The 25945-nt window shown below is 45.5% G+C and overlaps 1 protein-coding gene across 5 annotated transcripts in view; it reads left to right on the forward strand.

The window, feature by feature from the left end:
* The window catches only part of MBNL3 (muscleblind like splicing regulator 3), an 84314-nt gene that overhangs the window by 42000 nt on the left and 16369 nt on the right, over positions 1 to 25945 (forward strand). For 2 of the 5 annotated variants that reach the window (XM_084638550.1, XM_084638551.1), the window contains exons 3-7: positions 12109 to 12309; positions 14098 to 14334; positions 16529 to 16582; positions 22155 to 22305; positions 24956 to 24991. In XM_084638550.1, coding sequence (XP_084494676.1) covers positions 12109 to 12309; positions 14098 to 14334; positions 16529 to 16582; positions 22155 to 22305; positions 24956 to 24991 — 679 coding nt within the window. The remainder of the gene's footprint in view (positions 1 to 12108; positions 12310 to 14097; positions 14335 to 16528; positions 16583 to 22154; positions 22306 to 24955; positions 24992 to 25945) is intronic. The other 3 variants (XM_084638552.1, XM_084638553.1, XM_084638554.1) reach the window with 3 other exon arrangements.

The following is a 25945-nucleotide window of genomic DNA, read 5'->3' on the forward strand; positions in this document are numbered from 1 at the left end:
AATGACAAGACAGGCTCACACCAAAAGAATCACCATTCTGTGGGAAGTACTAATGGCAGAGGACAGGTGTCCATCGAAGGAAACCCTGAATTCCCTGAAAATGTTCCCATTTCATTCCTAGCACTTTACTCAAGCAATGTGTCCTGAGCTAGGGTTTTCCTCCATGGGGAGTTCCCAATGATAAGATGTTATCATAGAATCATAGAATATCAGGGTTGGAAGGGACCTCAGGGGGTCTTCTAGTCCAACCCCCTGCTCAATGCAGGACCAATCCCCAATTTTTGCCCCAGATCCCTAAGTGGCCCTCTCAAGGATTGAACTCACAACCACCCTGGGTTTAGCAGGCCAATGCTCAAACCACTGAGCTGTCCCTCCCTTAGCTACTCAAAATAGCTTTGGGATTTCCTCTTTGGAAAATTCGCATCTTCCCATTATAAAATCTGTGGGCCAAATTCATCCCTAGTGTAAAGCCATTGATTTCAGTGAAGTTACGCTGAGCCTGAATTTGTTCCCTGATGTCCAGTAGATTCTTTGTTTCAGAAGTAGCCAGAACTGACGAGAAGTGTGCTCAGATTTTGAACTATATTTGGGATGATATTATGTTTGTTCACTGCTTCCCAGAAGGCCTGCAATGAAAACTTCCCCCTTTCTTCTTTCCTTCACTCCGCTCACAAAGCTAAATTCAGTTCTCATGCTGATTCCAGCTACTCCACTTGTTTTACACCAACATCAGGACAAGCAGTAGAGTGCCCTTTCCTTGGCCCTGGTGTTCCCAAAGACATTGACACTAGAGCAAACTTGGATAATTTTTCCTGTCAGAAGAAGAAGGGCAGGTCCACCTGCTGGGCGCAAACTAAATTCTTCAAAGCAGGAAGGATTATATTAGCTGCAACAACAGAAGAAATCCCACATGATCGGCAAGCTGACAAACACCATGTCTGCTTCACTGGGATGTTCACCAGAGCCTGGATTTGATGCAGTGTATGTAAATAGCTCTAACCAATGACTGCATGTGCAGATGATCTTGCCATGACAATCCAAGCATCAAACCTCCATGACATTGAGAAAGCATTAACTGAGGACCTCCAAAATATGGAGCAATATTTCCAGAAATGGAGGCTCAAAACCAAACCCTGGAAAAACAATAGTAAGCGCATTTCATCTTGATAATAAGAGTGCCAAAAACACACTGAAAGTAGCTTTCTGTGGTAAAAATATGCAACATAATTATACTCCAACGTATCTCGGAGTGAAACTCGACCGCACCCTGTCCTTCCATGATCATCTTGAAAAGGTAGCTGCAAAGATAAAAACGAGAGCCAACGTAATCCAGAAACTAGCAGGTACAACCTGGGGTGCATCAGCATCAGTGTTGCGAACATCTGTAATAACACTTGTATATTCAGTAGCTGAATACTGTGCGCCGGTGTGGAGCAGATGCAGCTACACACAACTTGTGGATACCCAGCTGAATACAGTGATGCGTTGCATCACAGGAACCCTTAAGTCGACTCCAACACCATGGATACCCGTTCTGTGTAACATTGCTTCCCCGCCGATACGCCAAACTGTTGCCACATTCCATGAAGCTCAGCCAATCCAGGTCTTTGTATTCACCAAGACCTTGACAACAATGTCTTAAGTCTCGCAAGCCTTTCTGGGAACATTCGTTTAGCCTCATGCAATTGGGCTATGATCAGAAGGAGGCTTGGAAAGCAGATTGGGCTCAACAAGACTTAAAAAAACAAGCACCTTGTGCCAGATCAAACACAGAGAGTTCCTGGGTTTGACCTTCCACAGTCATCTTGGTCAGCTCTGAACCGAGTTCAAACCAACCATGGTAGATGCGGATATCTAATGCACAAATGGAAAATCAAGGACTCCGCGGCGTGCGAGTGTGGTTCCCCACGACAGACCATTGAACATATCACTACCTACTGCCCAATGTATAAATATGAAGGAGGCATCACTGCAATAAATTCTGCTGCTCCCAGTGTAGCCATTTGGCTCGATCAGCTTCAGGTGGAACTGTAGTTGCTGCTGTACACCAGCTGTATGGACGAAGAAGACGGATAACTGCACCCCTAGACATTTTAAAATACAGTGCTGTCCTGAAAAGCAGCTCTGTAAAAATAGCACCCAAGAGAGCAGGTTTTAACCAGCGTTCCTGAAACGGTGCCTCCTGTCCTAGGCTTGCATTTGGGATCAGCTCCTCTCCCCTGAGTCCTGATGATCTTTATTTATTGAGCCAATGAGCATGGAGCCACGCAGTGCCCTTTTAATGGAGTCACTCCCGAGAGCAGGCCTGCACTCTGAGTGCTGTGTCTGCCGTAGGCTGCACACCCGCTGACGTGGTTTGCAGATGTGAGTTGGAGATTACAAGTTTCAAGTGTAAATGTCTGGCTCTGAGGTCTTGGGATCACGTTGCTGTTTAGTATCTGCAGTGAGGCTGAGAAGCAAGGGGATGTTTGGCATTTTTAACAGTTTTATGAAGTGCTCCAGACAGCTCTTTTTTACAGCAATTCAAGTTACGGCATGAAATGGGGTGTTCTCCCATCACGGTGTATTTATAACTGCCTTTGGGTATATCCCCTCAAGGAGATCAGCTGGGGGCCAAGTAAAACTCTACAGTAGTTAAAATCTTACCCTTTGTTGTGTTTGTGTGGTATATAGTACTGAAGGCAAGTTTTGGAAGCCCAAACCAAACCTTAATTGTTGGTGTCAATGAGACTGGGGAACAGCACATCTAAAGCAAGCCATCTTCATAGTTTGAACAATTTGGAAGCTGTTTGGGGCCTAGTTTTACATGGATTCATTTTAAATTGAGCTGTATGTCTCGTTGAGGGGGGAGCACAGCTGCGTCTTACTCTTTTAAACTGATCAGTAAGATGGAAGTTCCAGTTAATAGTATTTGTAGTGAGGCGAGGACTCACCAGTGCAGCACCTCCTGCTGGTTGTCCTGGTAATTAGCTCTTTTCCAGCAGGTGGAGCGCCCTCTACAGGCTGGTGTCTCACCTGCCACTGGCTCCCATGTCCCTTCCGGACCCCGGTGCCCCTTTACCTTGGGGTGCTGCCCCCTGGCAGTGCCCCCACACCCTGGGTCTCCCCTCCCAAAGAACCCCCAACCCTCTAAACCCACCTTGCCTCAGTGGCTACTGCCAGACATCATCTAGCCCCTGCTCACTGGGACTGACTGCAGTGTAATGGCCACTCATCATTGGCAAGGGGTTAGGACCTGCTGCCTTTGCCTATCTTTGGGCTGCCCCTCTGCCACCCCAGTACCTTTCCTGGCCTTTAGCAAGGCCTGCAGCCTGGGGGTTTACCAGGCTGGAGTTCCCCAGCTCCCTTTGCCCTTCCCCAGCACTGCTCTGCTTCAGGTACCTTGCTCCCAAGCAGCTAGCCCTTCCCACTCCAGGGCTAGAGTGAGACTCCTCCAGCTTCTAGCCCATAGCCCTTTTATCAGGGTCAGCTGGGCCCTGATTGGGCTGGCCACACCTGTGGTCAGCCACTCCCTCAGCTGCTTTCACTCTTCTTCCCAGCCCTAGGCATCTCCGGAGCTGCTTTTATCCCGTTCTGCAGGAGTGGGGCAGCTGCCCCACTATAGTATTGTAACTGATTTCTCCCATGCTGATTTCTGGTAATGCTTGTCTGCTTTGTTAGGCAAGTGAGTGTCCACAAGAAGTGCTGCATTTTAGAGCCAGATCCTCAGCCCTCTGCATTCTTCTTTCCACAATTCAAGCAGAGTTAAAGCTAGCCTCAATGGCTACCCAGCTTGCTAGACAAGTGTCTGCCCAACACATAAAATAATCTGTTGGGACAAAGATGTCAGGCCCCACTAACCATCAACATGGAGGTGCCAGCGGATCGGGCATGAGAACTGTGAAGACACCTGTCTTCAATGCCCATCCTAACTCTGCCACTGAGCAGTCGTGTGGCCTTAGGCAAGTCAATTCATCTCTCTCTGGGCCTTTGTTTTCCTTTGAGCCCTTTGTCTCTATGGTCCATTTAGACCGTAAGCTCTTTCAGGGTGGGTCTCTCTCTTTCCTGGTATATTTACAGTATCTCGCACACCCGATCTCAGGTACTTGTATGACGCCCATCTCTGTAGTGTCCAAGCTTTGATACATTTATCCCACGCTCCACCCCACAAGGCAGGGCAGCACTGTTATCCCTGCTTGCAGAGGGGGAACTGAGTCCCAGATGAGCTGAGAGTACAGCTACTTGCAGAGCTGGATGTGGTGTTCCCAGCTTGGCTAGGTGGTCTAGCTTTGACCGAGCCGATGTGCTGAGAACACCAGTGTCCCCACGCTGCGGGCAGAGGGATGGGCTAAGTTCCTATGGTCCTGGGTGGGATCATCGCACTGCTTGTTCCTCAGCAGTTGCACGGCTCTTTTTGGCGCACTGGCTTGATCGCAGCTAGCAAGCTGGTAACTACACTTCTAGCTCCACATAGAGATGCTCCTGCAGGGACTCACCCAAGGTCTCATGGATGGTCTGTGGAAGCAGAGATTTGAATCTGATCTCAGGCCAGTTCCTAAACATAGGCTTGCCCTTCCTCACAGTAGGGGCCCAATCGTGATTGGCACCTCTCAGCCAAACCGTAGTACAAATTAATAATAAAAGATCTGGTGTCCGTCTGTGTAAGCACTGAAGATCATGTTTGCTGAGAAGCAGGCTGCATGAGATTTTATACCCTTGCTTTACATCACTGATGCCAGTAAACAAGGTCGTCTTTGAGCCAACAGTTTCTCTTCCATTAAAGACCATCTGTTTTCATCAGGCACAAGGACACTCGAGCCAGTTGCATTCATCTCCATGTGCTTAGCCTCCATGCTAAAGATCCCAGAGCTTATCTGCAACGAGTCCCACATCATGAGGATGTGCCCTCAGCATTCATTTGTAACATTTTTGCATCCTGCTTTTCAATCTCCTTGTTTTTGGTCACACTACTCCAGAACCTTTTCCTGGGCAGTTTTCAGCTGTGGACTGACCAAGGCTGTTACTCGTACATATGGGTAGCCCAGATGGCACTGCTTAGCAGAGAACTGGCTCATTCTTCTACCTAATGCTGCTTCTGCATTTATACTTCTGGGATCAGAAGCAATTCCTTTGCTTGGATCAGTAACAAGCATTTCTGTCTTACATGGGACTCGTTTTAGTGCTGTTTATCAAAACAGTGCCTCCCGTTCACACTCACAGTGTTATGCACCAGCCTTAGCATGTTTTCTGTTAGGGATATTCAGCACAGCTCCAAATCTGTTAGGAGAGTTAACTCTTTGCAAGGCCCAGACCAAAGTCCCGGGCCAAATGCAGCATGCAAAAGAAACACTCGGATACTGCCTGTTTGCCAGACTCCTGCTCCCACACTGCTTTGGCCTGCCACTGGGCTCATTCCTCTACAGTGTTTCACGCCTCAGAAAAAGCTGCACTCTAGAATCCACAAAGGAACATTTGACATTGAGCAGCCCACAGACACACCGCTCTGGATGGGGTGGGCTGTGCGGTTGGCTGGCTGGACAATTGAGGCTTTCTCTGTGAAGATGCATTTGTGCTGCTTTTCCACACTGGCACCCTGTCGCTTCCTGCACTAGTTATTCCTCCCCTGGCATCCACAGTGTCTCCTTACTCTGATCCCAGCGATAAGCCCCCAGGGCCCTTCTGGGTAAGGTAAAGCACTGCCCCTCGGGTTAGCTACCCCAGCCCCTGTGTGTCAGCCAGCCAGGTTTGCTTGCTGTTCTGTATTCCCTTTGCCTAAGCTGTTGGCATGTGTTCTGTGCCAGGCCATCACGCAGCCATGGTCTTTTGAGAACCTCTTTTAAAGCTTTTATTTCGCCACCCTCCTGAGATGGGGAGGTTTCTTGTGCAGCGCACATTTTGTTTTCAGTCAGTGAACGAGGAAATTTAGATTGTCTCCTTCATTCCATCTAGTGAGGTTAGCTGCTTATTTAAGCTGCTCTCCCCACTCAATCTATTCGTGGTACACTTCACTGAATGGCTCCAAAGAAGCAGGGTGCTGTGTCCACCTACCCATCGAGAACCTCCTTCCCATCAGCTGCTTCAGCCCTGCTGTTCTTGACTTTGCTGACAGTGCGTTTATTTATTGATGAACCCATATTGGTAGCTGCTGTCAGTTTGTAGTGCCCTGACACCAGAATCTAACCAATTTCCCTTAGGTTCAGGGCTTCTGGTAGTGCTACATTTAAAAACACAAATGTCTGCGAGGGGCGGTGCCCCCTGCATGGCAGGGCTTGCAAGAGTGGGAAGAGAAAAAAGAGCTAAAGCTGTTTTGCTTTAGAACATACCAGATTATGTGCAGAGATTAAACTCTCCTGTCTGTCTCAAACACACGTGCGTGCATGCACGATCTCTCTTTTTCTCATAGATGCGCGCTTGCTCTCGCTCGCTCTGTCTCGCGCGCTTGCTCCCTCTCCCAACAAGAAAGGATCATCTCAGTTTTCTAAACTTCACTGCTCCAGTGTCTTCCAGGCTCTGAAGGTGGCTGGGATGTTAATTAGTCGTAGTAGCAGCCTTATTTATATAGTGCCCAGCATGTACTAAGTGGGTTATCTGATCCAAAGCCTGTTAGTCCATGCCCAAAAGAGCGTACAGACTGCACAGACCGTGCGTGCTGAAAGCCCGTTTACGAGCCCACTCATGCAGTGGACCCAATTTATAGAGACAGTTGGCAGTGTTCCCTCTAATTTTTTACGTCCATGTGCAGAATGTTATGTGCACCAATATGGAGGTGATGTGTGGCAGGGGTGGGGCTAAGGGGTTCAGAGTGGGGAGGGGGCTCAGGGCTGGGGCAGAGGGTTGGGTTGTGGGAGGGTGAGGGCTCTGGCTGGGGGTGCAGGCTCTGGGGTGGGGCCAGGGATAAGGAGTTTGGGGTGTAGGCTGCCATGGGGCTGTGGTAGGGAGTGAGGACTCCCCCAGCCCTCTCTCACCGCAGCACCCTGGGGCTGGGGAGAGGCACCTCTACCTGCAGGGGCAGCTCCAGGGGAGAGGGGGGATGAGGCACTTCTCCTGACCTGTGTGGCCCTTTATAGCCTGCTGTAGGGCCGTGCAGCTTAGAAGGAACTTAGACAGTTGGGACTTCTCATAAGCTTTGAAACACTCTAAAGAGGGGGAGCGTTTTCAGCTTGCTGTTCGGGAGCTGTGCTGAGCAGCTCGCGTTGATGTTAGGGAGGGTCTCAGAGCTACAAGTTCCCGGAAGCTGCCGTGCCATACGCTGAAGGGGCATGAGAGGATACAGTACACAATTACACTGCCCCTAAAACATTGCCATCCTGTAGAAACGTCCTCGGCGCCAGATCCCGCTCCCCACACAAAGCAGACAGTGCCGTTTCCCCGTCTGTAAAATGAGGGTAATGATGCTTGTCTCCTTTGTGAAGCGCTTTGAGATCGACTGATGAAAAGCACTAGCTAAGAGCTCGGAGGCCGTATTATTAGTGATTAATCACATGAGCGAGGGGACCAGGATTAAGCTGTCTTTGAGGGTCTCAAAGAGAGATGCTTGAGTCCAGACGTTTTGGAACAGTTACATTGTGCTGATCAGGAATTGACTGTACGAGGAGTTTGTTGCATTTACGTCAGGAAGGAATCTGGCATGGGGAGCTCGCACAGATTTCCAGGAGGACGGAACTTGGCCAGCAGACTCTTTGTTACTGGTAATGATGCAGGAGCCAGGCAATTAGGAAAGCCATCTTTTTCACTTGTAAAACACTATAAATCCAGACCCTCCCCATGCCAATTTTACAGGGCATTTTTCAGGGCATTAACCACGCTTCACATTGACAATGGTCTGCTTCGACATAGGTCACAAATTAAATGAATTGGTAATATCAGCTGCTGCTCCAGTCATTTCTGTATAACAGTCTCTTGGAAGGAAAGGCCAAGGACAGGATTTGTACTGTAAGTCAAGACTGAGGTTCTTTGGACAGGCTGCTGGAGAAGGCTTGCATGATGCTGGGCTACAGTGTACGTAGCTGGCTGCCTGTGGCAGGGCAGGAGTGGGAACTTGCAGCCGTCCAAGTGAAAATGAATGGGAAGCTTATGAGTTTCAGTCTGAGCCCTAGGGTAGGGTGGGGATTTTCAGTCAGCAGCACTGGAGTGTGGAATTTATACAAGCAGAAGCCATTGTTATGAAACCTTGAGGACTGTGCGGCTGATGCCTCCTAAGAATTGGGTAAACCAATGTGCGTGTCACCTGCAGCAATTAAGACTCTCACGTCCCATCGCATGTGCGTCTTCAATCCAGCCAAGCTCTGCTGTGCTCAGGACCAGGAAGATGAGGGTTGGGCAGAGGTGATGTGACACCACCTTTAAGTTCCCCTAGTCCTGGAAAACACTGGAGGATGAGCTGGGGGATGGCAGGCGTATGATGGAAAGACAGCTAGGTCAGCTCCACCCCTCTGGGAATGCTGAGTACTTTGGGGGAATCCCTGGGTAGCCACGTAAGCCAGCTGCAAATTTGCCATCGGAGTAGTGCGAAAGGGCCATAATGGAGCAGAGAATCTGGCTCTGTGCGTGGGAGAGCGAAAGAGAGAACATGAGTTGGGGAAAACCTGAGGATGGTGTCTCTGAATCATTTTGCCTGGACGTTTCCCACTGCCTTATTCTAGACATGTTGGACCCCTCAGTTTTGCTTTTCCAGGCAATTCCAGGAGACGGCTGTTTTTCATGTTGAGAAGATGTAATCTTCACCATGTCAGAGCCCCCTTTGCTCAGAATGCACCCATGTTTGTTTGGAAATCAGCTGCTTTCCACTAGGGAACGGGCCTGGTATCAGTGAAGGATCTGCAGGAAGTCATGAGTTTTTCAGGGAACTGGGCCCATCTTCCAGTTCCTAAAGAAACCCGAAGGCCTTCGTGGAGCGGGTGGTTTGGTGTTTCATTGGAAATATTTCACACCACTCAGATATATTCTTTCTAGCTACTGCCATATGTTCCAGTCCCCACTGCCTCCCCTCCCGAACCACGAGCGCCTGCCCAGGGCTCCAGGCCCCCTGGCTTTCCCTGCCCTGCTCCATCCAGAAGCAGCAGTAGTAGCCAGGAGGAACATCCTTCCTTCATCTCTGAACCAAGGCCTCTGTGGGGCACACCCTTGGCTTGGCTGAGGTGCAGAGCAGCCATAGTCAGCTGTAAACTTGGCTTAAAGGCTCCCCTCAAGGGTTTACCCTGCCTAGGAGACATAGGAGCTTCTCCGCCACGCTCCCTCCTGGCCAGGATGGCCATTCGACTCCCTGGGGTCGTGAGCAGCTGGTGTAATGTAGGTCAGCACCAATTGTATGCACACCTAAGCACACATATGCGGGAAAGTTTGGGCCACAGTGGAGGTGTGTGTCCATAAAACAAGGGCTGCGTCAAGCTCCAGCCCGATGCTGTTAGAACTGACCAGGTTATAAGCATCTTTTAAAAAGGATTAACAATGGCAATGCCAACAGACGTTTAACAGGTGCCACTGTAATTACTAGCGCTTCTAAAAATAAAACCAGTCTGTGCGCTGCTGCCTTCCATTGACCTGCGGCGCGGTTTTAGGGAGCCACATATTTCAGGACCCTCAAAGAGTTTTTCTAACAACAAAAGATATAGTGTGGCTGGGAGCTGCAGAGAATTGAAATAGAAAAGGAAGTGATTTATTAAAGGGCTGTGTGCTGAAATCGCAAGGGTGTAATATTTAAAATCTCCCATCCACTTTGATGGGTCTTGGATCAGGCCCCAGATCGGTGTGGACCCAAAGGAGGAAAACTGGAAGCATCTCTTAGAGAGAATTTTTTTAGCTCTGCCAGATTGACAGTGTCTGCTTCGCTGATTTAGCATCCTGTCTCGACTCATTCTGAGACACACAGTGGGATGTATTTGGGAAATGGCCTTGCACCCCTAACCCTACCATGGTCCCAGAGACAAGTAAGATGCTGCTGGCTGTCACCACAACTGTGTAAAAGTGGAGTCATTCTAGATAGCTGTTAAGTCAGGAACGTGGGGTGTATTTGGGTTGACGTTACCTTGGGCAAAGGAGAGTAGATAATGTATTCCAATTCACAACAGTCGAGGTGTTTGCTAGAATGTGAGAGTACTAGTGTGAGGGAACTGGCAAGAAACAAAATGTGCCCATGTGGCTTTTCCGAAATTGGCACAATTGAAAGAGAATTTTGGGTATAAAAAAGCAAAGGTAAACCTGGGTCTATCTGTGTGTGCGCCTGTGTGCACAAGCATGTGTGTCTGTATTTGTGCATGAGCATGTCTGTGTGCACACATCTGTGTGCACACGCTTGTGATTTCCTTGGAATAGGCTTGTTTTCATTGCTGAGCAGTGAGTCTAGCTGCCTACAGTAGAATTGGAGATTTGTGAGTGTGTAAATAGGGTTTTGTCATAACCAACATTTTACATTGAACGCAACTGATGTCATGGAGAAGGATAACGATGATGATTACAAACCCCCATGCTCACCTCGCTCTGGACCTGATCCAAAGCCCATTGAAGTCTATAGAAAGATTCCCATTGCCTTCTACAGGCTTTGCATCGGGCCCGCCGTGCATGCAGCTTCTTTCTGTATCAGCTGGCATTTTTCACAGATCAGGAGTGAGATCTGGCCTGACCATTGTTTTGAGGCAGCACTAATTCACATGTGTTCCTACTGCAGCTACACTGAACTGCAACTGTAGTGGAGAGATTCATTGCCAATTGAGGGAAATCTGAAGGCTGCCACAGTTGGGTCTAGTATCAGTTATTGGGTTTAGTGTGTGGGTGCTGGGTGGCACCGGTGGCCTGTGGTATACAGGAGCTCAGACTAGGTGATCAGGTGGTCCCTTCTGGCCTTAAATTCCATCACTTCTGTGACTTCGACATTCTCCAGTAGAAGCTTCGACTGCTAAGACAGCAATGGTGGATATTCTTGTGTTCAGCACGGTAGCGTCTTCCTTCCCAAAGCATGTTACAAAGTACAAAGGCATACAAACTGACTACACACACACACATCATCTCACCCATTCCTGAGAGCGTCACTTCTGGCCTGAAACATAGCAGTAGTTTCCCAATGCACAGCAATCGTTTAGGGCCCCGATCTGACAAGGCACTTAAGCATATGGAATTATCAAAGTGGAGGGCTGGACGGGAGCTCAAGAGATCATCTAGTCCAGTACCCAGCCCCTTGCTTAATACATGCTTAAAATTAAGCACCTGCTTAAGTGCTTTGCTAGATCTGGGCCAAAAGAGAGTGTGAAAATTCTCTTATCCAACTGACCTTGCTGGGGGAGTTGCCAAGATGGAAACTGGTTAGGACGCTTGGATAACAACTCTACTACTCTTACCAAACTGCCATGGGATCTTTAATGATCACGTGTGGTCCAGACTCAAGAGCTTTGTATTATGTCTTATCCAGAACATGACACCTCTAGTGTCCCAGTTCCTCCTAAAGCCATACCGGGGCACTGTTTTAGTTCTGGCCCGGAGAGAAGAGTACCACCTACCAAGTCACCTGAGTGTTGTTTGGTCATTTCTCTTCCAAATACTGAACCTACCTGATCTTGCCTACTTTGGGAGATCTGACAAGATCATGGCACAAGGTGACTTAGCTGTAGGTTTAGTGAGCCTCATGTAATGGTCTTCTCATTCAGACAGGTCCAATACAATGCCAGATGTGTGCAAATAATAGCTTCCGTGTGAGGAACACAGATGTTGGTAATGATATGGATCCCAACCTTGCGGGATGCTTAGCATGTTATAGGAATAGGCCCATCGAGGGGTCAGGTAAAGGAGAAATTAATTTGGGAGAAACTGGTTGGGAGTGAGGTGACTGGTTAATTTGCGCCTGCTCTGATTGCTGGCCTGCATTCTTAATTGTGTCGTTAAACTATAAAGATCATCGATACTCTTTGTTCTTACAAATGAAGAAGTCTTTTGTTTAGAATGTGTCACGTTCATGTGAGTCAATAGAAACAAATGGATCACACGTAAATGACAGTAAATTAATAGACTGAAAAGCAAAGCATTTTGATGTTGCTAACCACGCTGTCTACAAGGGTTTCCAGTGTTACAAACTAGACTTTGACTGCCATAATCCAAGACCGAGCATTGTGATAACATATTTTTCCTTTTTCTTACATGCAGACTACGTTTCCTGTGACTCCATCACTTGCAACTAGTCCCACCATGGCTTTTAGTCCCTACCTAAGTCATGTTTCTCCTGGGATGGGCTTGGTTCCTGCAGAGCTTTTACCAAATACGCCTGTCTTGGTTTCCGGAAATCCTACTGTTACAGTACCGGGAGGCTCTGTTGCTCAGAAACTGATGCGTACGGATAAATTGGAGGTATGTGGACTGTAAAACACAATATTATGGAAGGGGATTTAAGGGGCCCCAGATTTTGCTCCCTGTTGCAGCAATGTAAATCCAGAACAGCATTGTGGCCTTCAATGCACAGGTGTGTGTCAGGGCAGAATCTGACCCCCTTTCTTTGCAAGGCATGCTATTTTGAGACCCTTGCTCTGAGTTAAGAAGTTTTTAAGTTGTTGGTGCTACGACACCCTGCAGTGCTCATTGTGAGCCCAAGCCAAAGTTGCTGGAAACTTGTGAGCTTGGTCTCTCCCTTGATTTCAGTGTGCTTTGGTGTCTTACTTTTTTCTGTTAGGTCACAATCAGATAAAATCACTTTCTATGGGTGTTACACTTAGAAGTGAATGGGTGACCTCACCTAAGGCAGAACTTTCCTTAGTGATGAGTTAGGTTAGACATGCTTCGAATAAGAATCTGGACAGGAGGTGACAGCCTCTTCCCTCTTTTTAAGTTGGACCCAGTCCAGTTCTTGTTGAAGTCGATACAAAGACTCTCACTGAGTTCCAGGGAAGTTGGATCAGGCCCTATGCGAATGACACTTGCTGAGGTGGCAGTGTTCATTTTGTTTCCCTTCAGACTTACGGCATTGCACTTCTAAGGAGGCCAGGTTGGGTGGGGAGGGGGTTGGTGGTCATGGAGTTTAAGTGTAATATTGAATGAACATTTTGAGCATAAAGACGTCTTTTCCAATAAGACAACCCTCCTCGGTGTAGTCAGTGTTTATTTAGGGGGCACCCTGGGGAGTGTTAATACTGTATGTATGTTGAAAACCTAAAGAAGGGCTGAGTTTAGACAGAAAGTACATTTTAGGAGCTAAGGGCTAATGGCCCAAATTCCAAGGAGGTCACAAACATTGGTGTAAATTATCTCTCAGGACGTCAGTGTAAAAAATGTCACTCAATCCTCAGCCACCACCCTTCTTTGTCTTCCACCTTTACACCCTCCGGGGGATTGCTTTTCCTGCTGCAGTCCTTCTGACCCGTCCCTGAGCATATAAGTGAGTGTAACTGAGACCACTAGCATCAGGACATCTGAATTTTGACCCAATATATCAGTTAGCGATCTTTCTAAATTCCCCAGATCAGGGAAACCTTGAAGATCCATTTTACAGAAATGTGGCTCTGTGCCTTTGAAATTTTGTTATTCATAATGTATAAGGAATAACTTGTCCTTCACAAAGATGGCAGTTCCGTCGGTGCCTTCAGAGCACATTATTGGGTTTTAATGCATTGTCATCAAACTCATTGTCATGTAACTGGTGGGTCAGTTTTATTGGGAAAAATGATCAGCATATCCTTAGGCAGGACTTGTTGCAAATGTTAGTAGCTTACTCCTTGTACATTAATGTATTGCTTGAGAGAATGCTTTTCTGCTGAATATTTTTAAACTCAGATCTCAGTAAGGCAAAAATGGCAGAAATTAAAATGTAGCTTAAAGGTAGGGCTAAAATACTTGCCCCTGGACGTTAATGCCAAAACACCCATTGACTTCAGTGGAGCCAAAATTTACCCTGGGAAGTTTAAATTCTGCACGTGTCCTGTTCCACGCTTCCTGTTACCATTGTTAATAGCCCAGATCATGATTCTGCATCCGGACTGATGGGGAATAGCACTGTGAAGTGCTACCCAGCAGGACTAAAGGGTGTAGAGTCAGAACCACAGCTCTGCTGAGTGTAAGGCAACCCTCTCAACTGCCATCCCTGGTTGAACATGCTGAGAGAAGGCTAACTCAATGTCGTGCTCAACTATGTGACTTTCTTTTAAGGTTTGCCGAGAGTTTCAGCGTGGAAATTGCACACGTGGTGAGAACGATTGCCGTTATGCTCACCCCATAGATATTGCAATGATAGACACAAATGAAAACACTGTTACAGTTTGCATGGATTACATCAAAGGCCGATGCTCTAGGGAGAAATGCAAGTACTTTCATCCCCCTGCACACCTGCAAGCCAAAATCAAGGCAGCTCAACACCAGGTGAACCAGACAGCTGCAACTGCAATGGTAAGGGCATGACCTGCTGTATCAAACCATAGAGCCATTATGAAAAGATTTTATATATGCAGGAAGTAGAAAAGTGATGCTAAGTATTAGGAAAAGTCTGTGTGATGAGCTGAGAGTGTGTCCATCTCTCCATCCCTTCATTGTAATCAGTGTAGCATGATGTATCGTATCTCATTGTTTGGGGATGTGATGGCAAAGCTCATGGTCTTCTGACGTGACATTATGGAGTGAAATGCATCAAACATTAATGCAACTTCACTAACAATGAACACAAACTTTTCCCTGTGCAAGCCTGGGCTACCATTTTAGTCTGAATAATGTGCAAAGCCAATCTGATTACAAACTGAATGGGTAATATACATGCCCCATTCAAGTCAATGGCAAAACTGTTGACTTCAGTGGAGCCAGGATTTCACCCGCTGATTCTAGAAAACTAAGCAGCATTGTGCTGTTATTAAGGCTCAGTCCTCTGAGGCGATGATTCCCTTAAGTCAAAGGGAGATGAAGATGCTCCGTAGCTAGAAGGTGGTGCTCAGCACCAGACAGAATCAAGTTCTGAGTGCATTTTAATTGGAGTCTTTGCATCCCAAAGCAGCATAGTGATAAATAAAGGTCTAAAAACAAGCCAAGGGAGCTTTAGTACGCATGGGCCAGAGTGTAAATGGATGCAGCTCTGTTCACTTCAGTGGAGCTGCATCCATTTACACAGCTGAGGATATGGTACCATAAGTACATTTCAAAAGGTAGCAAAGCCCAGTTGCAGACATGAGGTACTGTGTCTGGAGGAGGAGTTATTGCTATTGTGCATTCTTGTATGGATATTTAATATTGAAAACGGTTCTTCTTTTGCTGATTTAGAAATGCTAATGAATTAAGACTAATTGGCTTTTATGGAGCAACTTTCCCCGCAGATAGCAAGAGAGGGTACTTTCCATTCATGATGAAACATAATGCAAAAACTGGAAGCAATTATCCTTCAGGCACTAAGCAATATTACGTGTGCCCTGGATTATATGAATAAAACAGCTGTCCTCTAGTAGAATCCATGGAAGGATGTATATGAGGAACCAATTTATATTAGGGTTTATCTGCCCTACACAGTTTATTTGTAAAAAGGGAGGGGAGTAGCAGTTCTTGATTATTTTTGTTGTTGAAAGAACAGCTCTACTTCACTCAGATCTTTGGTCAGGAAAATGTAAACTCATGTGTTTTTACTTTTTACTAGTTACCTAGGACACTTACACTAAATTAAAGCCAATGCATGTTTTATTCATGCTGCCGGCTCCTGTCATCAAAGTAATTAACCCTATTTGTATGCCATTAACTAGTACCTTTAAAATATTTATTGATTGCTTGTTGCAACACACTTACTACAAAAACAGTTTCCATTATTCATTCAGTTTTGGAGATTTGATGCATTTCTTGTATCTGGTGATAATAATTTAAAAAAGAAAAGAATGGCTTCTGAGCTTTCATCAAGAATCACATATGATGCAAAGCATCTGAACAAGCCCCTGTCAAGTAGATTGTGGATCCATTCATCTCCTAAAAGCTCAGGAAGATCTATCTGAAAGGCCCATCCTGCAGGCACTTAATGCACAAGTAACTTTACTCACTTGGGGCCTGATCTCACTCTGCTGAAGTCAGTGGGATTCAGATCAGGCTGTTGGGCCCCAATTCAGAAAAACACTTAAGCATGTGCCAGAGCACCCTTCCTGAGCAGGCACGCCTTCCTTTTCACGAGCAGTCCCCACTGACTCACGTGTGCTGTGTCGCTGCAGATTCAAGCCCTAAGTCTGGCATGCCGAGCCATATCATTGGATAAAGCATGAAAAACATGGTTTAAAAAGAACTCAGGTCCACCAACTAATTCTGAAGTAGCTATAGGCTGATACATCATGAGCTGCAGTGAAATTAGTTAGGTCAAATGCTTTCTGTGATCTGTGAGGGGGATTGCTTTGACCTTAAAGATTGCCAAGAGAAAACAGCTGACTAATTAACTGTAGCGAACCCCCCATGTTGTGCATGCCTAGTCTTTTTAATATATTGTATAATGCATTCATTTTTTTTTTCTCTTCACCTATCCACAATGTTGCTCTCCTTTTGACGCACCTTTGCTTGCTGTTTTTTGTTGTCGTGCTTGAACCCCCCCTTTGGCCCATTGCCATCATGTGCTCGCTGCCTGCTAATTAAGACTCAGCCAGCTGTCAGATCACTGAAGCGACCCCTCGAGGCAACCTTTGACCTGGTACTTGGACCTTTCACCTTCTTGCTTTGCATGTGACCATCTTAGATTGCATGAATACCTTTTCATTGGTTACTTTGTGTTGCGCCATGAGGAGACTGCCCATCCTGAGCTGAAATGTTACAACGTTCTTTCAGACACGACAGTCCGTGCCCAAACAGTGCATTTCTCTGTTTAGGCCTTTGGAAAATATTCATGATCTGAGCTTTTCTTCAGGAAACCCAGATGCATTTCTGGAGCCATTTAATTATCACACTGTTTTTAATCCGCCTGTTTTCAAACACCAGCATCTGTGGGATTGTGAAACATGGGGCATAGTAGGATGTCTTTCACACCTCCTTTCTGAAAGGCATTGAATGTGTCAGAGAACCCTGGGACTACAATATAGATAGGCTTGGCAGAATTCTGTCATTTTGTTTTTTTATCATTTTGAGGGATAATACTGATATTTTTAAGCATTTTTTTCAGTGTTTATTGATTTAAATTTGGACGGTTACACAAAATTATGGGTTTTAAGCTTTTTTTATTTTTATTGATGTAAATTTTCACAGTTGCAGGAAATTAAGGGGGGCGGATTTCAGACAATAGGAAGATCAGACAATTATTTAATGACAGTGGACACTGAGATTAAAAAAAGTTAAAGTTTTAAAACTGCTAGAACACAAATTTCCAACATCACATGTCACAATTACAAGTAAATAGCCTTAAATCAAACCCTAATATGTTCTCAAGCAGCATTTTTCCTACTTTGCTCATCTGCAAATGTCATTTGTTCTCAATGGAAATATTTTTTCATCCGTGTGTGTGTTTACGGTGAAATCACCGCTTACCAACAATTACTGATTAAAAATCCAATCCTTCCAAGCCTAAATATGGAGACACCATTCAAGCCACTCTTGTCATGTGTCCAGCCGCCTTATCCTTAGAAACCCCAACAGTGAGGGCTTTATTGCCAGTTGTTTCAGGCTGAGGTTTTTTTGTTTTTTGTGGGCTGTACGACAGGATATTAATTTTTACTAGTTATTTTTTTCTTAATCTGTTCAGTCTTGTTGAGATTTTCCAAAAACTTGGGATTTCGATCCGCCCCATTTGAGATACTGTTTTACCCACTTCTTCCTCAAAGGCAGTGACCATGACAGCCTAGGAAAAGAAACCATCCCTCTGGGAGAGGAATGGAAATGTTTACCACTGAAGGAAACAGGAAACTCACTGGACACTGCAATTTTTTGCTAGTAATTACAATCCTTAAAGGGACACACTGAAGAGGACAGGGCCCAGATTTAGAACCTTCTCCAAAGCCCATTGACATCTCTGGGAAGATTCCCACCGATTTCCATGGGAGTTGGTTCTGGTCGGTGGCTGATCAGCTAGTCTAGAGGTTGAGAGATTAACACATTTGTTTAAACCCTCTATTGGGTGAATGTTTTACAATAGAGGTGTAATTTTTAGGGCAAGGACCCTTTAAGACTTCATATTTTTGTTTAAATGGGCAGTAGAATTCCCCATCAGAATATTGAATAACACTCTCAACAGCTACCTAGGAAATCTTGTTAGGGCACCAGCTTCCATTCACTGCCATCAGAGTTAGAGCGTACAAAAAGGAAACAACAAAGGCCTATTGCTGGCTCTTGCTGTAGCTGATTTGTGCCAGTCAGCTGGCACAAAGCCAGCCTGGCTGGCTATCTGAGAATTCCCGCCGTGGATGTCATGTCCTCCCAAAAACCACCACTCCCAGTCCTGGAGGCATGACAGGTGGAAAAGAACTCACGTTGACTCTCCCCTCTCCATCCTCGGAAGCAGAACGTGGACAGACTAGAGCAGTGGTCTTCATCCTTTTTTCATTTGTGGACCCCTAAAACCTTTTGAATGGAGGTGTGGACCCTATTGGAAATCTTACACAGGTTGAAAACCACTGCACTGGAGGAGATATGGTCAGATTTTTAAAGGTATTTGGGTTCCTAAAGATGCAGAGAGGGCACCTTTGTGGATCTGGGCTCTAGGGGCTTTTGAGAATTCCACTCAGCACCTATCTCCATCTCCAGGCACCTAAATATCTTTACAGATCTGGCCTCTAGCCCAAAATGCTTAAGTAACTTTAATAGTCTTCCTACCATGGAATAGCTGAGTGCTTGCTGCCTGCAGCCACGCTGCTGTCCTCAGAACAGCCTGGATTTTGGAACATTTGGTGTTGGATCCTGCACCAAAAAAATAATTTCCTAGGGTAGTGTATAAAAATCATCTGACAAAGAGAGTGCTCAGGTTGCTTCTGATATTTATGGAGTGCCCTCCTCAGTCCCTTTGAAATTATTATGTATTATTTGTGTTACCATATCACAAGGAACTCTAGTCATGGCCAGGAGCCATTGTGCAAACACAGAACAAAAAGACAATCCCTGCCCCAAAGAGATTGCTGTCAAAGTAAAACTTTGAGTGGCTAGTAAACATCCTGCATGAACAGCATAAGTAAGAGGGGAAATTATTAACCAACACGTTGGCCAGTTCTGAATCGTATTTGGATTCAGCCAGGCGGGCAGCATCCTGTTTTTATCCACTGTCACTCAGCCATTCAGACATAAAGGTTTCTTTACACGCTGCTTTGAGGAATGACTCTCTTTGCCATACCTGTATTCATGTGTGAACGCAGGGATGACTAGCACACAAATGCAGGTCAGCCTCAATCAGGCCAGGGAGCAGAAACTATCCCATGTCGTTTAGGTGACCCATCACAGAGCACGAATCACAAATAATTGACATCCCTGCCTGAGCACGGTCCAGCTCACCATTCACAGGCTGCACATGACCCCCTTGCTGCCCAGTGTGGGTGCTGCAGGGAGCGTCTTGGCTGATTCAGCAGGTCAGGCTGTCCCCTGGGGAATCAGTGCACGATAGCATGGGAAATGTGCCACCGGAAGTGGCACTGTCCCCATGAGCTGCTGAACCCCAGGCCCTGACTGTTTGAAGCCATTAAAGATCTCGTCCCATTTCTCACAAGATTTAGTCTTGTTTGCCCCCAATGTCCTGGCCAGATTCCAGCTCTGCCTCTCCACACACGCCCTGCCTTTTCAATTCGATATGGTATTGCTCTTTACTTCAGGCCAAATCATGGGTCCAGTGGCTTCAACAGCACAGAACACTGGAGCTTTGTAGACTGCCTGGAGAAGCAACACACATCCTGACAGGAGGATGTTTCCCACCCAAATCCTCCACCTTTCCCCAATCTTTGCCCCGCCTGGTAGCATATATGGCAGTCAGGCACTTCAGGGAAGTGTCTTCAGGGTCTCTTCCCAGCAAACTGACAGCCACCCTGGGAGAGCCGTCATGGAACTGAACAGCCCAAAGGCCATCACCTGGCTGACAGCTCTGAAATGGAAGCAGAGACAGGCACCCAGATGCTATCTCTAACATCTGAACTCTGGATAGTTCCCATGCGATACCACATGTGCCCTTGTTCAGTAGGGCAGTGAGTCTGTGGTTCTCTACCAGGCAGATGGCAAGCTGCTTCACTGTAATTAGTGACCTCCTATCTGAGTTTTTGGGGAAATACCTGAAAAAGAAGGTTTTTCCTTTTGGCCGTGATTCATATATGAGCCTACATGGGCCAGATCTTCGGTCGGTGTGAAACAGCATACCTTCTTTCAAGGAAGTGGAGGGGCCGGGCTCAAGAATGGAGGAACAGCACATACATACGTATACGTATACATGTTCTATGTTTATGTAGGATGACCGTATATATAGTCTTCAGGGAGAAAGTCTCTTTATCCCATAATTATCAGGGAAATATGAAATGTTCAGGTTCTGCACCTCTATAAATGAGGCCTCTTTGATAGGTCTCTAAATGTGGATTTAAGTGCTTACCTTTCAGTACCCACATTTGAAAACTTTAAACCACTTACACTTGCTGTCTCCATAATTGACCAGCTAAGTCTAGAGAGATACTCCTCGTCCAAATTCTGCCCTTGGATACACACAGGCTTCAGTGGGAGTGGTGTGCTTATCTGAGAGCAGCTTTTGCAAGTAGAATTGCTTCTGGTAAATTGATTGCATTGGAACAAAAACCCAAACAAAAATAGCCCTGGGAACACAGGCATAAGGTCGTCACATTTTCCCTGGAGGTACCTGGTTGGACATTTCTCAGATGCGCAGTCTCCTGTAGCAGTTTAAAACTTCAGTGAAACCTGTTTCTGTGCAGCGACAAACGGTTGGAAGTTTTAATGGATAGAGTCTACTGTATATTTCCATTCATGCCATTTATAAGCTGCTTTCCTCGTGTCGTTTGACATGTGCTCTGTGTGTAGCCTTAACCCTTTGTTAGCTAAAGCTCTTTTTGCTTCAGAACCTTGACTTGCATTCATTTGAAGAAATAGGAGTGATTGAAACAGATAATCCTATTTGCCAGCCATCTCTTTGCTACATTCCATCAGCCAGGCAGAAACTACCTGATCCTGTATGGCTTCCACTTGCCTGAAATCTCAATGAAGTCAAAGGAAATTTACATGCAGAAGGATTGTAGGGGTAACTGAAAGGCAGCCTTTCCTATCACAATGTGTGTGGAGGGGCGGGGAATGAAATTCTCTCCCTTGGTACAATGAAAAGCTGTAAATCATTAGCCGTGCTCCTTGTTTCCTAAGAACTTGACTTACAACTGTGTTGTTGAGACACACTTTATGAAGGATGAGTAACTTACCAAGAAAAGCTCCTGAGCTAGGTTAAAGTCTGATCATGAAACAGGTTTGACTGAGTGGAGGTGCTGTAATGTGATAGAACAAAAGGAGAAGATTTGCTGCTTAGGAAGACAAACCCCAGCCTTGTCACTAGACATGTTCCATATAAACTGTCAGCAAGAAATATTTATATTCTAAAGAACATAAAACCATAAAGGGCTGATGCTCGTGTCACTTACATTACTGTAAATCAGGTGCAACTCTGCTGAAGTCAAGGTCATTGCTAGAGGTGTAAAGCTGTCGTAAGTGAAAGGAGAATCAGGCCCAATATTAAGTATTGTTCATCATCTCTAGTAACGAGTAGAAACCCAGGCATATAACTGGCAGCTGCTACCACTTTGCCACCCTAGTACAAATACAATCTCCATGTAAATATGCTCTCACACATAGGCAGATATTTAAACAAACAACATTAGCAGAGGCAAGCATCTCATTTTTTCTGCTGCGCTGTTGCTTATGCTAATCTTCTCATTCTAAATTGCTGTCTGTGTTTCTCTTCGCTGATCGTTTTAAAATACTTGTTGCCTGCAACTGCTTTTTGTTGTGTCCTGCCCAAATGATTTCCTTCTTTTCCCTGTGCGCATAAATCAGTCCGATTGAGAAGCTTCCTTAGCATTCCTAGTGCTCTTATTTTTGGACCCTCTCTTCTTGTCTTTACTAACTGCTTACCTAGTAAACCTGTGACTTTACCTACTACTTCACCATGATTAGCTGCTCTTCTGTTTCTTGTCTTGCTAAATTGATACAGTTGCAGGAGATTTGCAGGCCAGGCTCCATCATATTTATTGCATGCTTTGTCTAATTTTGTTTTCCCTTTTTTTGCTACTTGTCTTTAACGAATCCCTCATCCACAGGCCCTGCCGCCTGGTGCACTTCAACCTTTACCAAAGAGGCCAGCACTTGAAAAAAACAATGGTGCCACCACAGTCTTTAACCCGAGCGTTTTCCACTACCAACAGGCTCTAGCTAGCATGCAGTTGCAACAGCCTGCATTTATCCCTACAGGTAAGGCCTCTTGTCACTTTCTCCGTCATTCTTTCTGGTACAAGAAGTGTTCTCCTAGAGAGTGAGCTAATGAGTGGATTTGTAACAGACCTTAGCAAAATGTATACAGAACAGCGGTGTGGGGTGTTTCTTTTACAAAAGCCACAGAATGTTAATGTTTGTTGTTTGACTTTTTCCTTCACTTACTACAATTCAAAGCTTCATACTTTTAAAGGTACCTTCTTGGTCATTCTTTTTGTAATCAAATGAGGACGAATGGCCAGATGTTTCTCTAATTCATACTACTTGTTGCTCATCTTTATCGTTCAGTTGGTGAATCCCAAACTGCTTCCTGGACTCTTGGGTAGCACTATCAGGTCACTTCAACGTATTTTGTATCCCTCTCTAGAAAAATTGTGTGTCCCTTTTTAAAACTTCAGGTATCTATCTAATCCATCCAGTCTTTGTGATTACAGCTCAGTGACTCTAAATGTTTCAGCTGCCCCAATGTTTAAAGAGGAAATGGCTCATTTTAATACATGTAAATTACATAAATCCTTTCTTAAAGGCATACATTTCCCTCTTGCCAGTTTTTTGGCCTTTTTAAAAGCAGTTTAACTCCCAAGCTTTTATTCTGCCTTTAAAGTCTCCAGATAAAACTGAAAGATGCAGTTCAGTTATTCATACATAAATAAAGATATTGACTGGGGCGTGGGGGTATAAGACCGTCAACTAGCCAGTTAAGTTATTATTCACGGCTGATTTGAGAACATTCTCGATGGTAATATTATTTTCCTTGCCAAAGCATCATAGAATTTGTGCCTAGTTTTTTTTTTATTTTTTAAACATTGAAAAACATTCACCTGCCCAATGATATTTACAGAAATACACAAAAACCTCCCTCTGACAGCACCTTTTAAATTAATCCATCGTGGGCCTGTGCCTGTCCCAGATGAAGTTGGTGGTAAAACTCCTCAGAGCCAGAGATGGCCCAGTGAGGGAGAGCAATGGGATATGAGATCTGCCTTCCACAGGAAGTTTCTGCTGTCAAGTTAGACGATCAAATCTGGATTCCCGAAACCTAAACCCTTTTTCATGCATATTCTGGTTTTTGGCTAATAAAGGAAAGAGGCCAACAACTTTTAGGAAAGAGAAGATGGAATATTCACACGTTAAATTCAAAATAATCAGATTTCAGGAATGGATAAGACTTCTTCCAGTTTAGTAGCTTTTTATGTTGACAGACAGAGAGCAAGTAGAAAGCATCTCTAATTGTACTCTGCAAAGTACTATTTGCAGTGTTGGGCTGACCTCAGAGCAACTCCTTTAGATGCCAAAGGACCTATTCCTTCCGCTGGGGTATATGTTTTGTCTGATTCCTGAGGTGCCTCTCATCAGACAGCACTGAGAATTTCTTAACAGGCCATGTCACTCAGCCTGGCTCCATGTCTCAGCTTCCTGAAACACGGTGACCAAAATCTACATAGCGAGGCGTATTAGTGGTGTTAGCACAATAACAACAGCTTTTGCTTCAAACTCTTATGGCCATATCATGCCTTTGACCCATGCAGGCTCAACTCCCATTAATGACAATGGAGTCACACATGGGCCTGATGCACAGTAGGGCTATTTGCTGGCACCTGCTAGTATCTGGAGACTTTAGCATTGGTCTGACCAGACCAAATCATCAACCAGAAAATAAGTGTGTTTGTTTTTTTTAAAGCAAATCCAGTAAATGCAGATTTCTTTGATGCTCCAAAGAACCGAAGAGTCGACCTTAGCCATCAAAATATTCCCATCCCACACTGCTGCACTATATGTTGGTTTTCCATAGGGCTGCAGCCTCTCACCCCATCGTATGAACGTTCATCATCACTGCAGCCCTGCAGTTTGGCCTCTGCTTTTATGCGGTCAGCTCCATTCAGACACTAGTTTCTGGGTTGGAGGGTGACAGCCAGGCAGACTGTGCCAGCGTGAGGCCAGGTAAAATGTTTGCATCGATTCGTTTTTCCTGTGTCAGTTATACAGTGATCAGGTGCACAGTTGATCATTTGGGGCGCTGCACGAAGGAAGTCACTGCATATGTCTGAAATAGCACCACTGTTATGGCTGTATCAAGACCAGACAAACTGCCTCTTTCAGCTTAATATAGAGACTTTAAACAAACGACACCTGCTTGCAGAGTAACCTCTTTGCCTGTCCTGCTGTCTTGCCCATCTTACACCAGACAAAGACTTCAGAAGGTGCAATTCTTGCAAGTGAAACACTGTCTTTAGCATGATCAGTTTGTATATTTGTAAAGTGATGTGTTAATTGTGCTAAAATATCCATTCTTCCCCCCACCCTCCAAAAAAGAAACTGACATGCTTGATATTAAATAGTCCAGACTGACCCCAACTCTCATGGTGCAACTCATCACTTAATTCCGAGAGGGGTAGGGGAAATATATTCTCTACCCAAGAATCCAAGAATGATTTTGGTTTGCTGTGATCTTAAAACTGAGTTTAAAATATCTACGTATCAATATGCAGAATCTGTTTTTGCATGTGCTTTAATACTGAATGCTGCAAAGAGAACACCTGCTTTGAGTAAAGTTATTTCTAACACTAACGCTTCACTAATGAAATATCCCTTTTGTTCATCTTTCCACGCTTCACTGCATGGTGTGCAGGGTCAGTACTGTGCATGACTCCCACTGCAAGCGTTGGTAGGTTTCTCTACACAAACTTCTCAACTTTCCCTAACCTGAAAGAGACAGCGAGTTACTGTGCGTCCGTGAGAACGTGGGTGGCTGAGTGGTGTGATTGACTATCCAGTCGTCTTGATGGCTCAGATGGTTGTATCCCTTTCATTTCTGTGCAACGCGGTAATTCATGTGACTAACAAAACGATCTGCTTTACGCACAAGTATCTTTGTGGTCTGAATTTGGCCATGTAGTGAAAGGAAATGGCCATGGGACGATTCTTGTGGCTTGACTATCAGGCATCCAGCACATTGTAGGTTGGATTTGAGTCCCGCCTCTAAGAATGTTTAATCTCTCTTAACGCTGATTTTTTTGAAAAAATAATATTGTTCTAATCAGAGATGCACTGAGGCCCAGACCCTCAGCTGCCGTAAATTTGCATGGCTCTGTAAGTCAGCGGAGCTGTTCTGGTTTGCGCCAGCTGGAGATCTGCCTCTTAAATATGCTGCTGAGGAAATTGTCTGTGTGCTGTGCAGATCCCCAAACCCATGTCAAGATAACACTGACACTGTGACTGAACCCCACCCGAGAAGGAAATGCTAAGGAGAAACTGCTGTCAATGCTGGAACCAGAGAGTTCAGGCTCAGAATGTCGTGACCCATATACCCACTGTAATTGTGCCTGGTTCATATTAAGAATCAGACGTTGTGCAAACCGTAGGGGGAGGCTCCTCACTCGCCCTCATAGCTGGGTGTAGCAGGGTAAGTTAAGGATGGACTTTCGGCCTTCGCTCTGGGATGGAGCTAGACCAGTAATAGTCCAGTGCTCTCAGACCATACCATTGGGGAGGGGTGGAGCAGTAGTTCTAAAACGAATGTAGACTCTCCAAGGAGCACAGGTTGGGCAGGTGCGGGGGGATCTGAAAGCCTATTAGCAGAAATGAGTTAAGTGCTATTGCTTTTGTTACCAACCTCTTG

Source organism: Lepidochelys olivacea, assembly GCF_965140295.1.
Source record: "Lepidochelys olivacea isolate rLepOli2 genome assembly, chromosome: 9".
NCBI lineage: Eukaryota > Metazoa > Chordata > Testudines > Cheloniidae > Lepidochelys > Lepidochelys olivacea.